The sequence below is a fragment of the Salmo salar genome, chromosome 25, assembly GCF_965601325.2.
Source record: "Salmo salar chromosome 25, fSalSal1, whole genome shotgun sequence".
In the NCBI taxonomy this organism is placed as follows: Eukaryota; Metazoa; Chordata; class Actinopteri; order Salmoniformes; family Salmonidae; genus Salmo; species Salmo salar.
The window spans coordinates 39,706,510-39,722,500 of NC_138315.1; the positions used below are offsets into that span (position 1 = coordinate 39,706,510).

The following is a 15,991-nucleotide window of genomic DNA, read 5'->3' on the forward strand; positions in this document are numbered from 1 at the left end:
TAAATTGTTGCCAGCAGCACAGTTACAGTCACCAACGCTCTGGATAACATGAAAACAGCCTAACCAGGTCTGCTAGGTAGAGTAAAATGGTCAGAGTGAGCTGTTCTCTCATTATGTGTCTGGAAGTAGCTAGCAAGCTAGCCAGTTAGCTTGGGTGCTTGATTGCCGTTGTGAGGTCAGAAAGCTCGGATAAACCCTACTCCTCGGCCAGAGAGTACAGTGAACACTATGAGAGTGAAAGGCTCTGAATTTACAAATAGACAATCTGACAACGCTCTGAATTTACAAACGGACAATCTGACAACGCTCTGGATTTACAAACGGACAATCTGACAACGCTCTGAATTTACAAACGGACAATCTGACAACGCTCTGGATTTACAAACGGATAATCTGACAACGCTCTGAATTTACAAACGGACAATCTGACAACGCTCTGAATTTACAAACGGACAATCTGACAACGCTATGAATTTACAAAGGGACAATCTGACAAAGTCTCTGGATTTACAAACGGACAATCTGACAAAGTCTCTGGATTTACAAACGGACAATCTGACAATACTCTGAATTTACAAACGGACAATCTGACAACGCTCTGAATTTACAAACGGACAATCTGACAACGCTCTGAATTTACAAACGGATAATCTGACAACGCTCTGAATTTACAAAGGGACAATCTGACAAAGTCTCTGGATTTACAAACGGACAATCTGACAACGCTCTGGATTTACAAACGGACAATCTGACAATACTCTGGATTTACAAACGGACAATCTGACAACGCTCTGGATTTACAAACGGACAATCTGACAAAGTCTCTGGATTTACAAACGGACAATCTGACAACACTCTGGATTTACAAACGGATAATCTGACAACGCTCTGAATTTACAAACGGACAATCTGACAAAGTCTCTGGATTTACAAACGGACAATCTGACAACACTCTGGATTTACAAACGGACAATCTGACAACACTCTGGATTTACAAACGGACAATCTGACAACGCTCTGGATTTTTGCACTCTGGCAGTCCAGATTGGATTTACGAACACACCCGAAATCATAAAAATGTCTAGCCTGTCATTTGTTTTGCTAACAAGCTAGCAAGAGGTTGCATAGCAACAGTATCAACTTCTGGTAGACAAGCGAAGTGCTAGTAAAATCAACTGAAATTATACAGTTTGTTTATAGTACACTAAAATGAACTAATAGTATATAGTATATACTCATTAAGTATGTAGTATACAATATGTTAGTATGGGTATTCGAACAGAGCTCCAGTGTACTGTAGCTGGACTGGATTTACAATGGACTAACTGTGAAGAGTAGAAAAACAAGCTGAAAAACAGGAGAGGAGAGATTTGAATGACAAATCCTGAGGGGTGAAGTAAGATCCAGGTCACCCGTGATACAAGCCAGTATTTGGGGTGGCAGGTAGCCTAGTGGTTAGAGCGTTGGGCCAGTAACCAAAAGGTTGCTAGAGCAAATCCCTGAGCTGACAAGGTAAAAATCTGTTGTTCTGCCCCTGAACAAGGCAGTTAACCCACTGTTCCCCAGTAGGCCGTCATTGTAAATAAGAATTTGTTCTTAACTGACTTGCCTAGTTAAATTAAATAAACACATTTGAGGTCCATCCATGTCTGAGATTGTTGGGAGATTTACATTTTAGTCATTTAGCAGACGCTGTTATCCAGAGCGACTTACATAAGTGAATGCATACATTTCATGTCATGCATCTTTTTATTTTATTTAAAAAAAAATGTACTGGCCCCCCATGGGAATCGAACCCACAACCCTGGCGTTGCACACACCATGCTGCCGTTGCAAGCACCATGCTCTACCAACTAAGCCACAGGGAAGACTATGAGATCATGTGGAAACCGGCCACTAGGGGCAACAGTGAGTGCTGTTACATTCAAGTAGGTTTCAGTTTTGCTAGTCTGTGGGGGATGGTGGATGGGTGTAAGAATCTGCCTCTGATTCCAAAGGTTTCAAGTTCAATTCCAGCAATAGAAAGTTAATTTGAGAATTTTTTTTAAAATTAAGCCTATCACTAACCTTAACCATTCAGAGTTAATGCCTAAACTTAACCTTAAACACTTTGAAATTTGACGTTTGGAAAAACTTGGAAATATGAAGTTTAAGAAACATGGATGAACACCTAATTCTAACGTGAGGCTGTTAGAGCTGGTAGGATGCAGACAGTTCATCTGAACTATATCAGGAGGAAGAACAGTATTCACCTGTCTTATGTGTGAAACTACTGTATAGCAGACATCTGTATTATGACAGGCAGAGAGACAGGAAGGAAATATTACCTAACAGGAAGGCAAACTTCTTCCTAAGGTCAGGGGTGATGTCGATGGCACAGAGGGGGCTGCTCTCCTGCTGCATGATCTCATCTGGAGGAGGGGGAGGAGCAGGAGGAAAACACAACACAGTCAGAATCACAGGACCTGAAGGGTTAACACAGTCATGTTTTTTGGGGAAGAGAATAGAATTGAATGAAAGAACCATCACAAAGGTAGAAAAGAACTAGACATACTCTCTCACACAAAAACAGGAAGTTAGTATGGCACATAGTCTGGCCAGTATAAAGAAGTGCTTAATAGTGAATGAACAATAATCTGAAACCCAGACCAGAGAGCAAAATGCTACAAAATGTCCTGGTTGGCGCAGCAGTCAAAACTTCTGCAACGCAGCGCTGAGGTGCCACCACAGCCTTGGCTTTGATTCCACAACCGGCCGTATTGATCTCTGGCTCCCTCTTTAGTAATTTGTGTTTCTTAATTTTTAATCGCAGTGCTTAAAGCATCAGACAAGTTCAGTAGCCAACATATAGTTGATTTTATTCAAACATAGGATGTGTCTATATATGGAAAAATACACTTTTAATATTTAGACTGATCAATTGATAAAGAACAGATGATTCCTGGTCGACCAAGATTTTTTGTAGTCAGGGATGGAGAATGGAGCAATTTCGCTCCAGAAGCACTCAAAGTAGTGCTCACTTCACGAGCTCAGGGCATGCCCAGCCCAGCATGCATTTGTAGTGTACTTGTGTGCTGCTGTAGCCCCTTGCATTAGCTATTGTCATGGAGTTCACTAAATATTTTCATTTTAAGAAACAGATAAAACACACAGGTGTAAAATCAAGGTGACTTACAAAGATGAGGACAAAGAGCAAGATAGGGAGTGTGGTGATGTAATGTCCACAACAAAAATCTGATCTTTTAAACGTTTCGTTCATTTTTGTTACATTATCTATACAATTGGCCGTAATTGATTTTGGCCCAATAGCCCTGGAATATTGCCACATTCAAGAAGCTTTCCGTTTTGATTGGGTTATTTTGCCTAAAAACTTTTAGGACTACCTATAGAAAAAAACAAAAAAACTCTGCATCTCTGCCCAGGCTGGCAAGAGGGGCCAAAAGTGTGTTTAGCATCCCCTTTGGCTCTGCATGTTGTTTAAATTCTGAGTGCTTTATGTCCTTATCAGCCTATTGTGTCACACTCGCAAATGCTTCACAATGTATTTCTTTGTAGGCTATAGCCTTGAAATAATTTAAATAATATAGCCTAAATTATTCATTTTCTTTTCTTCTTAGGCTCCTGGCCTATTTAGAGTGTTTATATGCAGTTTAATATGACATGTAGCCTATTGCAAATGTGCTCTTCTTACATTCACCTTTCATGTTCAATACTACAAAACCAAATGGTAGGTCCAGGTAGTCACAAAAATAGATTGGTGTTGGTTAAATTTTGATTTTAATTCATGTATGCGAATTTGCAGTGGCAGTTTTTCTTCCTGTGAGCACAGAGCAGTTTTTAGCGGAGCTGTTGGAAAGGACGTGGAGCGCCCAGAGCAGTGGACAAGCACCACTTCATGAGCAATGAGTGGGATTTCAAACTGCTCAACTCTTCTCACATACTCTAGTACACTGGAACAAAACTAGGTCAGAGACACTGTGACACACAGCCCCAAATCTCTCATTCTTTACTCAGTGTATTTTACCCATAACTGGAATTTTCTAAAAGCGGAACAGCATTCTGTCAACACCATTGTTCTTTAGTACCTGCATGCATGTACTTCCTATAGAAAATACTGTATTTGTACAGTTCCTCAGAAAATGCATAGCTGTTGGCTAATATTTCTGTTGTTCATTTGTAATATTAAAGAGTTTTGGTAGCATAATATTCTTTGTACCGTAATTTCTGGACTATAAGCCGCAACTTTTTTCCCACGCTTTGAACCTCGCGGCTTAAACAATGACACGGCTAATATATGGATTTTTCCCGCTTTCAATTTTTTTTTCTCAAAAAAAATACATTCTGTGACGTGCTCCGTTTTTTGGCGGCATGAAGCTTTCATTAGACCAATGAAATTGCCGAACGGGTTAAGGTCAAACAACTTTTTTGTTTACTGTTTAGATTCAACCGAGCGCTCTCAAACTTCCCATCATTCTGATTACGGTAGTCATTTTGTCACCCTCATCATGGCAAAGACACGGAGAAATGCATATGATGCAGCTTTCAAGTTGAAGGCGATTGATCTGGCTGTTGGAAAAGGAAATAGAGCTGCTGCACGGGAGCTTGGTCTTAATGAGTCGATGATAAGACGTTGGAAACAGCAGCGTGAGGAATCGACTCAGTGCAACAAGACAACTAAAGCTTACTGCTAATTATTATTATTTTGTTACAAGCCGTGTTTCGTTAAAGCCTATTTATTTTTCTTACAAGCCGTGTTTCGTTAAAGCGTGTAAAGTTAATTTGTTTCAATGTACCGGTAGGCACCTGCGGCTTATAGACAGGTGCGGCTTATTTATGTTCAAAATAATATATATATTTTTTAATTCAGTGGGTGCGGCTTATATTCAGGTGCGCTCAATAGTCCGGAAATTACGGTATATGATTTTTTAAATATTATATAGTTGGAATCTGCCTGTACTTATTTATCTTGCTCCAGTTTGGGAGACTGGTCCAATTCTACACAGTAAGGGGCAGATCAAAATGTACTTGGGGGAGGGGCTGTTCCAACTCAAGGTGTCATACCAAAAAAATGCACTACCCTCCATAAATACTATTTTCACATGACCCTTCCCTTTTACAGTAAAATAAATGAAACACCCTCCATAAATAATATTTTCACATGACCCTTCCCTTTTACAGTAAAATAAATGAAACACCCTCCAAAAATAATATTGTCACATGACTCTTCCCTTTTACAGTAAAATAAATGAAACACCCTCCCCCCTCATAGAATGAACTCTAAATAATGTTTACGACCGCAAATAACAATAACTGTAGCGAACCTGTGTTTATAAACGTGGATATAAACGTGGATTCAGCATGCTTTTGAGGCACAGTTGATGCTACGCAGGGCTATGGGCCAGAAGGTTGAGGTTTCGCTGACCACCACCGACAGCTAACTCTCCCTGCCTGTTTCATTACACTACGATCAGAGCTGGCAGCAGACAATGATCAGCTAGGGGGAAATCAGATTTTAAACAATTTGATGCCATATTTATAATTATATAAAATATATTGAAAAAAAATGTCCACCAACAGGTTTCTGTGCCAATGCACCACACAATCAATAAACAAAGCATACGGATTTCGGCACTTCAATATCATGGTTTGTGTTTTCAACACCACAATAAATAGATTATGTCAATCTGGACAAACAGAAAAGACATTCCTCCCTACCTTGTAGGCTTACCCAGTATTGAAGGCTTGGCTTGAAAATCTCAGAATGCCATTAAACTTTTTGGTGTTTTGTAACAGATCAAAATGAAATTAAATCAAATTTTATTTGTCACATGCGCTATTAGACTACAGGTGTAGACCTTACTGTGAAACGCTTACTTACAAGCCCTTAACCAACAATGCAGTTTTAAGAAAATAAGAGTTAAGAAATGATTTACTAAATAAACTAAAGCATAAAAAGTATCACAACAAAATAACAGTAGCATGGCTATATACAGGGGTACCAGTACCGAGTCAATGAGTGACAATGCATAGATAATAAACATGATTAGCCACGTTCAGCAGTCTTATGGCTTGGGGTAGAAGCTGTTTAGGAGCCTTTTGGACCTAGACGTGGCGCTCCGGTACCGCTTGCCGTGCGGTAGCAGAGAGAAGAGTATATGACTTGTGTGGCTGGAGTCTTTGACAATCTTTTGGGCCTTCCTGTGACACCGCCTACATTATAGGTCCTGGATGGCAGGAAGCTTGGCCCCAGTGATGTACTGGGCCATATGCACTACCTTCTGTAGCGCCTTACGGTCAGATGCCGAGCAGTTGCCATACCAGGCGGTGATGCAACCGGTCAGGTTGTTCTCGATGGTGCAGCTGTAGAACTCTTTGAGGATCTGGGGACCCATGCCAAATGTTTTCAGTCTCCTGAGTGGTAATAGACATTGTCGTGCCCTCTTCACGACTGTTTGTACCATGATTGTTTGTTGGTGATGTGGACACCAAGGAACTTGAAGCTCATGACCCGCTCCACTACAGCCCTGTCGACGTGAATGGGGGTGTGTTTGGCCCTCCAGAGAAGAAGGCTGACGTTTTACGTGTCCCCAACCGATTTTGTTTTTTGTTCATTTATTTGCGCTTTTTGAAACGTATTTTTTTAACTTATTTTGTACATAACGTTGCCGCTACCGTCTCTTATGACCAAAAATTACTTCTGGACATCAGGACTGCGATTACTCACCACGGACTAGCAGAATCCTTTTTTTCCTTTAACGAGTCAGACGAGCCCTATATATTGCTTTCTCGGGAACAGGCCCAGATCCCCGTGATTTGCGTGACGAGGAGGCAGAGAAAAAGGGGCCAAAGGGCAGGCTGCCTTCTGAGAATTCGTAGGCGATTGAATAAACTCCCACTTCCTTCCATTCTGCTAGCAAACGTGCAATCTTTGGAGAATAAAATCGATGACCTACTCGCAAGATTAAACTACCAACGGGACATTCAAAACTGTAATATCTTATGCTTCATGGAGTCGTGGCTGAACGACGACACTATCAACATACAGCTGGCTGGTTATACGCTGTACCGGCAGGATAGAACAGCGAGGTCTGGTAAGACAAGGGCCGGCAGATCTCTGACCTCCTCTCTATAGGCTGTCTCATCGTTGTGGGTGATCAGGTATACATACCACTGTTGTGTCGTTAGTAAACTTAATGATGGTGTTGGAGTTGTGCTTGGCCACGCAGTCGAGGGTGAACAGGGAGTAGAGGAGGGGACTAAGCATGCACCCCTGAGTGGCCCCCGTGTTGAGGATCAGTGTGGCAGATGTGTTCTTGCCTCCCCTTACCACCTGGGGATGGCCCGTCAGGAAGTCCAGGATCCAGTTACAGAGGGAAGTGTTTAGTCCTGAGGTCCTTAGCTTAGTGATGAGCTTTATGGGCACTATGGTGTTGAACTCTGAGCTGTAGTCAATGAACAGCATTCTCACATACTGTGCCTTCGGAAAGTATTCAGACCCCTTGACTTTTTCGACATTTGTTATCTTACAGCCTTATTCTAAAATTGATTAAGTAAAAAACAGGTTTATACATTTTGCAATTGTATAAAAAAACAAAAAACATAAATACCTTTTTAAATAAGAATTCAGGCCCGTTGCTATGAGTCCTTTGATAAATGTCCATTGATCATCCTTGAGATGTTTTACAACTTGGAGTCCATCTGTGGTAAATTCAATTGATTGGGCATGATTTGGAAAGGCACACACCTGTCTATATAAGGTTCCACAATTGACAGTATATGTCAGAGCAAAAACCAAGCTATGAGGTCGAAGGAATTGTCCGTAGAGCTCCGTGACAGGATTGTGTTCAGGCACAGATCTGTGGAAGGGTACCAAAAACTTTCTGAAGCATTGAAGGTCCCCAAGAACACAGTGGCCTCCATCATTCTTAAATGGAAGAAGTTTGGAACCACCAAGACTCTTCCTAGAGCTGGACGCCCGGCCAATCTGAGCAATTGGGGGAGAAGGGCCTTGGTAAGGGAGATGACAACAACATTGATGAATATGCTGATTCTGTGAGCGAGTTTATTAGCAAGTGCATCGGTGATGTTGTTCCCACTGTGACAATTAAAACCTTCCCCAACCAGAAACCGTGGATTGATGGCAGCATTCGCGCAAAACTGAAAGCGCGAACCACTGCTTTTAATAAGGACAAGGCGACCGGAAAAATGACCGAATACAAACATTGTAGTTATTCCCTCCGCAAGGCAAATCAAACAAGCTAAGCGTCAGTATAGAGACAAAGAAGAGTCGCAATTCAACGGCTCGAGAGGTATGTGGCAGGGGCTACAGTCAATCACGGACTACAAAAAGAAAACCAGCCCCGTCGCGGACCCCAATGTCTTGATCCTAGACAAACTAAACAACTTCTTTGCTCGCTTTGAGGACAATACAGTGTCACCGACAGGCCCCCTACCAAAACCTGCGGGCTCTCCTTCACCGCAGCCAATGTGAGTAAAACATTTAAACGTGTTAACCCTCGCAAGGCTGCCGGCCCAGACGGCATCCTAAGACGCATCCTCAGAGCATGCGCAGACCAGCTGGCTGGTGTGTTTATGGACATATTCAATCAATTCCTATCCCAGTCTGCTGTTCCCACATGCTTCTAGAGGGCCACCATTGTTCCTGTTCCCAAGAAAGCTAAGATAACTGAGCTAAACGACTATCACCCCGTAGCACTCACTTCCATCATCATGAAGTGCTTTGAGAGACTAGTCAAGGATCATATCACCTCCACCCTACCTGACACCCTAGACCCACTCCAATTTGCATACCGCCCCAATAGGTCCACAGACGACGCAATCGCAATCACACTGCACACTGCCCTAACCCATCTGGACAAGAGGAATACCTATGTAAGAATGCTGTTCATCGACTACAGCTCAGCAGTTAACACCATAGTACCCTCCAAACTCCGCCCCCAGGTGGTGAAGGTAGGAAACAACATCTCCACCCCGCTGACCCTCAACACTGGGGCCCCACAAGAGTGCGTTCTCAGCCCTCTCCTGTACTCTCTGTTCACCCATAACTGCGTGGCCATGCACACCTCCAACTCAATCATCAAATTTGCAGACGACACTACAGTGGTAGGCTTGATTACCAATAATGACGAGACGGCCTACAGGGAGGAGGTGAGGGCCCTCGGAGTGTAGTGTCAGGAAAATAACCTCACACTCAATGTCAACAAAACAAAGGAGATGATCGTGGACTTCAGGAAACAGCAGAGGGAGCACCCCCCTATCCACATCGACGGGACAGTAGTGGAGAAGGTGGAACGTATTAAGTTCCTCGGCGTACACATCACGGACACACTGAAATGGTCCACCCACACAGACAGCGTGGTGAAGAAGGCGCAACAGTGCCTCTTCAACCTCAGGAGGCTGAAGAAATTTGGCTTGTCACCTAAAACCCTGACAAACTTTTACAGATGCACAATCGAGAGCATCCTGTCGGGCTGTATCACTGCCTGGTATGGCAACTGCTCTGCCCACAATCGCAAGGCTCTCCAGAGGGTGGTGAGGTCTGCACAACGCATCACCGGGGGCAAACTACCTGCCCTCCAGGACACCTACACCACCCGATGTCACAGGAAGGCCAAAAGGATCATCAAGGACAACAACCACCCAAGCCACTGTCTGTTCACCCCACTATCATCCAGATGGCGAGGTCAGAACAGGTGCATCAAAACTGGGACTGAGAGAATGAAAAACAGCTTCTATCTCAAGGCCATCAGACTGCTAAACAGCCATCACTAACATCAAGTGGCTGCTGCCAACATACTGACTCAAATCTTTAGCCACTAAAATAATAAAAAATTGGATGTAATAAATGTATCTCTAGTCACTTTAAACAATGCCACTTTATATAATTTTTACATACCCTACATTACTAATCTCATATGTATATACTGTACTCTATACCATGTACTGCATCTTGCCTATGCCGTTCGGCCATCTCTCATCCATATATTTATATGTGCATATTCTCATTCATTCATTTACACTTGTGTGTATAAGTAGTTGTTGTGAAATTGTTAGATTAACATCTGCTAACCATGTGTATGTGACCAATAAAATTTGATTTGAAAGGCATTGTAGGTGTTCCTTTTGTCCAGATGGGAAAGGGCAGTGTGAAGTGCAATTGAGATTGCATCGTCTGTGTTTCTGTTGGGGTGGTATGCGAATTGTAGTGGGTCTAGGGTTTCCGGGATGATGGTTGATGAGAGCCATGACCAGCCTTTCAAAGCACTTCATGGCTACAGACGTGAGTGCTAGGGGTCAGTAGTCATTTAGGCAGGTTACCTTGGCATTCTTGGGCAAAGGGACTATGGTGGTCTACTTTAAACATTTAGGTATTACAGACTCTTCCAGGGAGAGGTTGAAAATGTCAGTGAAGACACTTGCCAGTTGGTCCGTGCATGCTTTGAGTACACGCCCTGGTAATCCATCTGGCCCCGCAGCCTTGTGAATGTAGACCTGTTTAAAGGTCTTGCTCACATTGGCTACGGTGAGCATGATCACACAGTCATCCGAAACAGCTTGTGCTCTCATGCATGCTTCAGTGTTGCTTGCCTTGAACCAAGCATAAAAGCCATTTAACCAGTCTGGTAATCTCGCGTCACCGGGCAGCTTGCGGCTGGGTTTCCCTTTGTAGTCCGTAATAGTTTGCAAGTCCTGCCACATCTGACGAGTGTCAGAGCCAGTGTAGTAGGATTCAATCTTTGTCCTGTATTGATGTGTTGCCTGTTTGACGGTTCATCTGATTGCCATAGCAGGATTTCTTATAAACGTCTGGATTAGTGTCCCTCTCATTGAAAGCGGCAGCTCTAGCCTTTATCCTGGTGCGTATGTTGCCTGTAATCCATGGCTTCTGGTTGGGATATGTACGTACGGTCACTGTGGGGACGACGTCATCAATGCACTTATTGATGAAGCCGGTGACTGAGGTGCCATACTCCTCAATACCATCGGATGAATCCCAAAACATATTCTAGTCTGTGCTAACAAAACAATCAGTAAAAAAATGAATATTTGGCACTGGGGAGATTTTAATTAACCGGACATTTGAGCCTATTTATTTATTGGTTTGTAGACTACGTTCCTAAAACAATAAGTGTCCACCTCACGGTCCAGCTGTCAGAGATTTGAGCACTACATGTATCAGGGCATTGTATTCATAGGTCTATAGGGTTAGGTGTCCACTCTATGATATTAACTTTTTAATACATATAACTAACTAACTAACTAACTAACTAACTAACTAACTAACTAACTAACTAACTAACTAACTAACTAACTAACTAACTAACTAACTAACTAACTAACTAACTAACTAACTAACTAACTAACTAACTAACTAACTAACTAACTAACTAACTAACTAACTAACTAACTAACTAACTATCTATCTATCTATCTATCTATCTATCTATCTATCTATCTATCTATCTATCTATCTATCTATCTATCTATCTATACATATACATATACATATACATATACATATACAAAGGAAGATAAGCTTAGCCCTAACCCCAGAGAGATAGAGAGAGATGGCGATTGCATGCTACGAAACCGACATGCCTTTCTTTATGTCAGATGCTATACAGATATTGACGTACAGGAGGCTAATTTGTAACTTTTCGATCAGGATATTTTGTAAAAGATAAGCATTAAATTGTTAGAATAAAGGAGTAACTGTGGTACAGTAGGCCTGAAACAGTCTTCCTCACCTGAAGTTCAACTGTCTAAGTCAGTTGTAGCACCAGGACGCACTGCATTCATATCACAGGCCTGCAGCAGCTAAAGCTTAGTAATAGCCACAGCATACCAAACCTTCACAAACCTTTCTAAACTTTATTAGGGAAAATCCAAGCAGAAGAGTGAATGTAAACCAGGGAAAAAACACACTACCCTCCCCTATGCCCAATAACAAACACACACTACCCTCCCCTATGCCCAATAACAAACACACACTACCCTCCCCTATGCCCAATAACAAACACACACTACCCTCCCCTATGCCCAATAACAAACACACACTACCCTCCCCTATGCCCAATAACAAACACACACTACCCTCCCCTATGCCCAATAACAAACACACACTACCCTCCCCTATGCCCAATAACAACACACACACTACCCTTCCCTATGCCCAATAACAAACACACACTACCCTTCCCTATGCCCAATAACAAACACACACTACCCTTCCCTATGCCCAATAACAACACACACACTACCCTTCCCTATGCCCAATAACAAACACACACTACCCTCCCCTATGCCCAATAACAAACACACACTACCCTCCCCTATGCCCAATAACAAACACACACTACCCTCCCCTATGCCCAATAACAACACACACACTACCCTCTCCCTATGCCCAATAACAAACACACACTACCCTCCCCTATGCCCAATAACAAACACACACTACCCTTCCCTATGCCCAATAACAAACACACACTACCCTTCCCTATGCCCAATAACAAACACACACTACCCTTCCCTATGCCCAATAACAAACACACACTACCCTCCCCTATGCCCAATAACAAACACACACTACCCTTCCCTATGCCCAATAACAAACACACACTACCCTCCCCTATGCCCAATAACAAACACACACTACCCTCCCCTATGCCCAATAACAAAAAAACATACACCCTTCCCAAAGCAAAAAACAACAACCCTTTGATCTGTCCCTAAGAGGACTGGAGACTCCTGGGAAATAGGTCAACTCAACTGGTCTTCTAGTAAATCATTGATGCTGCTTTTACCTCAAACCCTCAGAGCCAAGTCAGCACAAATACAGTCTCATCCACCTCACTCCTATCCCTGGGATGACATACAATGATAGTATGCGTCCTAGAAACTCAAACAAGACGGTTCCATAGAGCACATACACCACTCCCATGCTGCTCCCAGCCAATCCAATAAAGAGGTTCATCTGCATCCATTTAGAAACAGCTATATACAGTTATACAGTATGCTCAAGCAGTTCTTTGAGCAGGTAGTGTGTATACTGTGGGAGACAGTCCTACTGTTGAAACTGGGTGCCCAACAGTGCAGCGCACAACAGATCGATGGAACAGAAAGCCACAGTGATGCTCTACGGTGCTATATGATTACAGACACACAGACAGAAAGCCACAGTGATGCTCTATGGTGCTATAGGATTACAGACACACAGACAGAAAGCCACAGTGATGCTCTACGGTGCTATAGGATTACAGACACACAGACAGAAAGCCACAGTGATGCTCTACGGGGCTATAGGATTACAGATTACAGACACAGACAGAAAGCCACAGTGATGCTCTACGGTGCTATAGGATTACAGATGATAGAGACAGACAGAAAGCCACAGTGATCCTCTATGGTGATATAGGATTACAGATTACAGACACACAGACAGAATGCCACAGTGATCCTCTATGGTGCTATAGGATTACAGATTACAGACACACAGACAGAATTCCACAGTGATGCTCTACGGTGCTATAGGATTACAGATGATAGAGACAGACAGAAAGCCACAGTGATCCTCTATGGTGCTATAGGATTACAGATTACAGATACACAGACAAAAATACACAGTGATGCTCTACGGTGCTATAGGATTACAGATTACAGACACACAGACAGAAAGCCACAGTGATGCTCTACGGTGCTATAGGATTACAGATGATAGAGACAGACAGAAAGCCACAGTGATCCTCTATGGTGCTATAGGATTACAGATTACAGATACACAGACAAAAAGACACAGTGATGCTCTACGGTGCTATAGCATTACAGATTACAGACACACAGACAGAAAGACACAGTGATGCTCTACGGTGCTATAGGATTACAGATTACAGACACTCAGATAGGAAGTTGTGTGTGTGTCTATCTATGTGAATTCAGGGACAGAAATAGAGAAGTAGTCTTGATGAAAAGTTCTCCTACAGACATTTGCATATTTCATGTTAGGAACCACCCGGGCAGACTTTCTAGGGCCACAACAACCAATCCTGTCTATTTCAATGACGTCACTTCAAACCGCTAAGCAGGGCTTGGCTCATGGTTCCCAAGGCTCAGATGGTTGAAGCTTGGTGATAGCTATACGGGCCACATATTTATACTGAACATAATGTATGTGGTACCTGTAAAATACCTGATCTGAGCCTCACTAACATACTCTATGACAGGGTGGAGATAGAAGGCTGAAAGGAGCAGAATTGGGGTCAATTCGGAATTTCTGAAATGAATTGAATTCAACCCATTAATTTCAATTAATACACACATTTACGTCACACACCCCACAGGAAGCAATTAGCCCGACTAACTGGTGCCCCCACACATTGGCTAACTGGGCTATCTGCATTGTGTCCCGCTACCCACCACCCATCAACCCCTCTTTTACGTTACTGTTACTCTCTGTTCATCATATATGCATAGTCACTTTAACCATATCTACATGTACATACTACCTCAATCATCCCGTTTTTTTCTTTACTTATCTATTGTCCATCTAATACCTATTTCTTACTTAAAAATTGCACTGTTGGTGAGTAAGTAAGCATTTCACTGTAAGGTATTTCACTGTAAGGTACCTGTTGTATTCGGCGCACGTGACAAATAAACTGATTTGATTTGATTTGAATTTAATTTTAATTAAAGGAAGTATAGTTTCATCTAAAGCAATTCAAAGAAATTCAACTGAGACTAGAAGCATGAATGTCTCCTTCTTTTGACAAATATTTTACTAAAAGTATCTGCCACGCAAAAAATACAGATACCATTTCAAATATTATTGTCACACAGTATTTTTTTTGTTGCATTTTTGTCATAAGATTAGGTTGATCCCTTACATCCTGTAATGATGCATTCTGTGATTTTATATTTATTTATATTTAATGACATGTAAGAGAATTATAAATTATTATAAACCTACAAAGGGATCTTAGAATATTTCCAGACTAGTGTAATTATTGAAAATGAATTTAAAGAGAATGAGTCTTTAAAAAAATTATAATGTTTCATCCAAATGTTTTACAAAGTATTGGTCACCATATATCAAATATACTGTACATACACTACTGTTCTAAAGTTTGGGGTCCTTTGCCATGAAAACATACATGAAATGAGTTGCAAAATGAATAGGAAATATAGTCAAGATGTTGACAAAGTTATAAATAATGATTTTTAATTGAAACAATAACTGTGTCCTTCAAACTTTGCTTTCGTCAAAGAATCCTCAGAAATTACAGCCTTGCAGACCTTTGGCATTCTAGTTGTCAATTTCTTGAGGTAATCTGAAGAGATTTCACGCCATGCTTCCTGAAGCACCTCACACAAATTGGAATGGCTTGATGTGCACTTCTAACGTACCAAACGGTCAAGCTGCTCCCACAACAGCTCAATAGGGTTGAGATCCCTTGACTGTGCTGGCCACTCCTCTGTCCAGTGTCTGTGTTCTTTTGCCCATCTTAATCTTTTATTTTTATTGGCCAGTCTGAGATATGGCTTTTTCTTTGCAATTCTGCCTAGAAGGCCAGCATCCCAGACTCGCCTGTTCACTGTTGACGTTGAGACTGGTGTTTCGCTGTTAGTATTTAATGAAGCTGCCAGTTGAGGACTTGTGAGGCGTCTGTTTCTCAAACTAGACTATCTAATGTACTTTTCCTTTTGCTCAGTTGTGTACCGAGCCCACCCACTCCTCTTCCTATCTGGTTAGAGCCAGTTTGTGCTATTCTGTGAAGGGAGTAGTACACAGCGTTGTATGAGATCTTCATTTTCTTGGCAATTTCTCAAATAGACTGATGAGTTTCAGAAGAAAGTTCTTTGTTTCTGGCCATTTTGAGCCTGTAATCGAACCCACAAATGCTGATGCTCCAGATACTCAACTAGTCTAAAGAAGGACCATTTTATTGCTTCTTTAATCAGGACAACAGTT

At 42.1% G+C, this 15,991-nt stretch overlaps 1 protein-coding gene across 2 annotated transcripts in view; it reads right to left on the reverse strand.

Annotated features, from left to right (window-relative positions):
- Positions 1 to 15,991, reverse strand: part of LOC106586727 (guanine nucleotide exchange factor DBS) — a 136,992-nt gene that overhangs the window by 83,543 nt on the left and 37,458 nt on the right. For both annotated transcript variants that reach the window (XM_045707348.2, XM_045707347.2), the window contains exon 2: positions 2,328 to 2,411. In XM_045707348.2, coding sequence (XP_045563304.1) covers positions 2,328 to 2,411 — 84 coding nt within the window. The remainder of the gene's footprint in view (positions 1 to 2,327; positions 2,412 to 15,991) is intronic.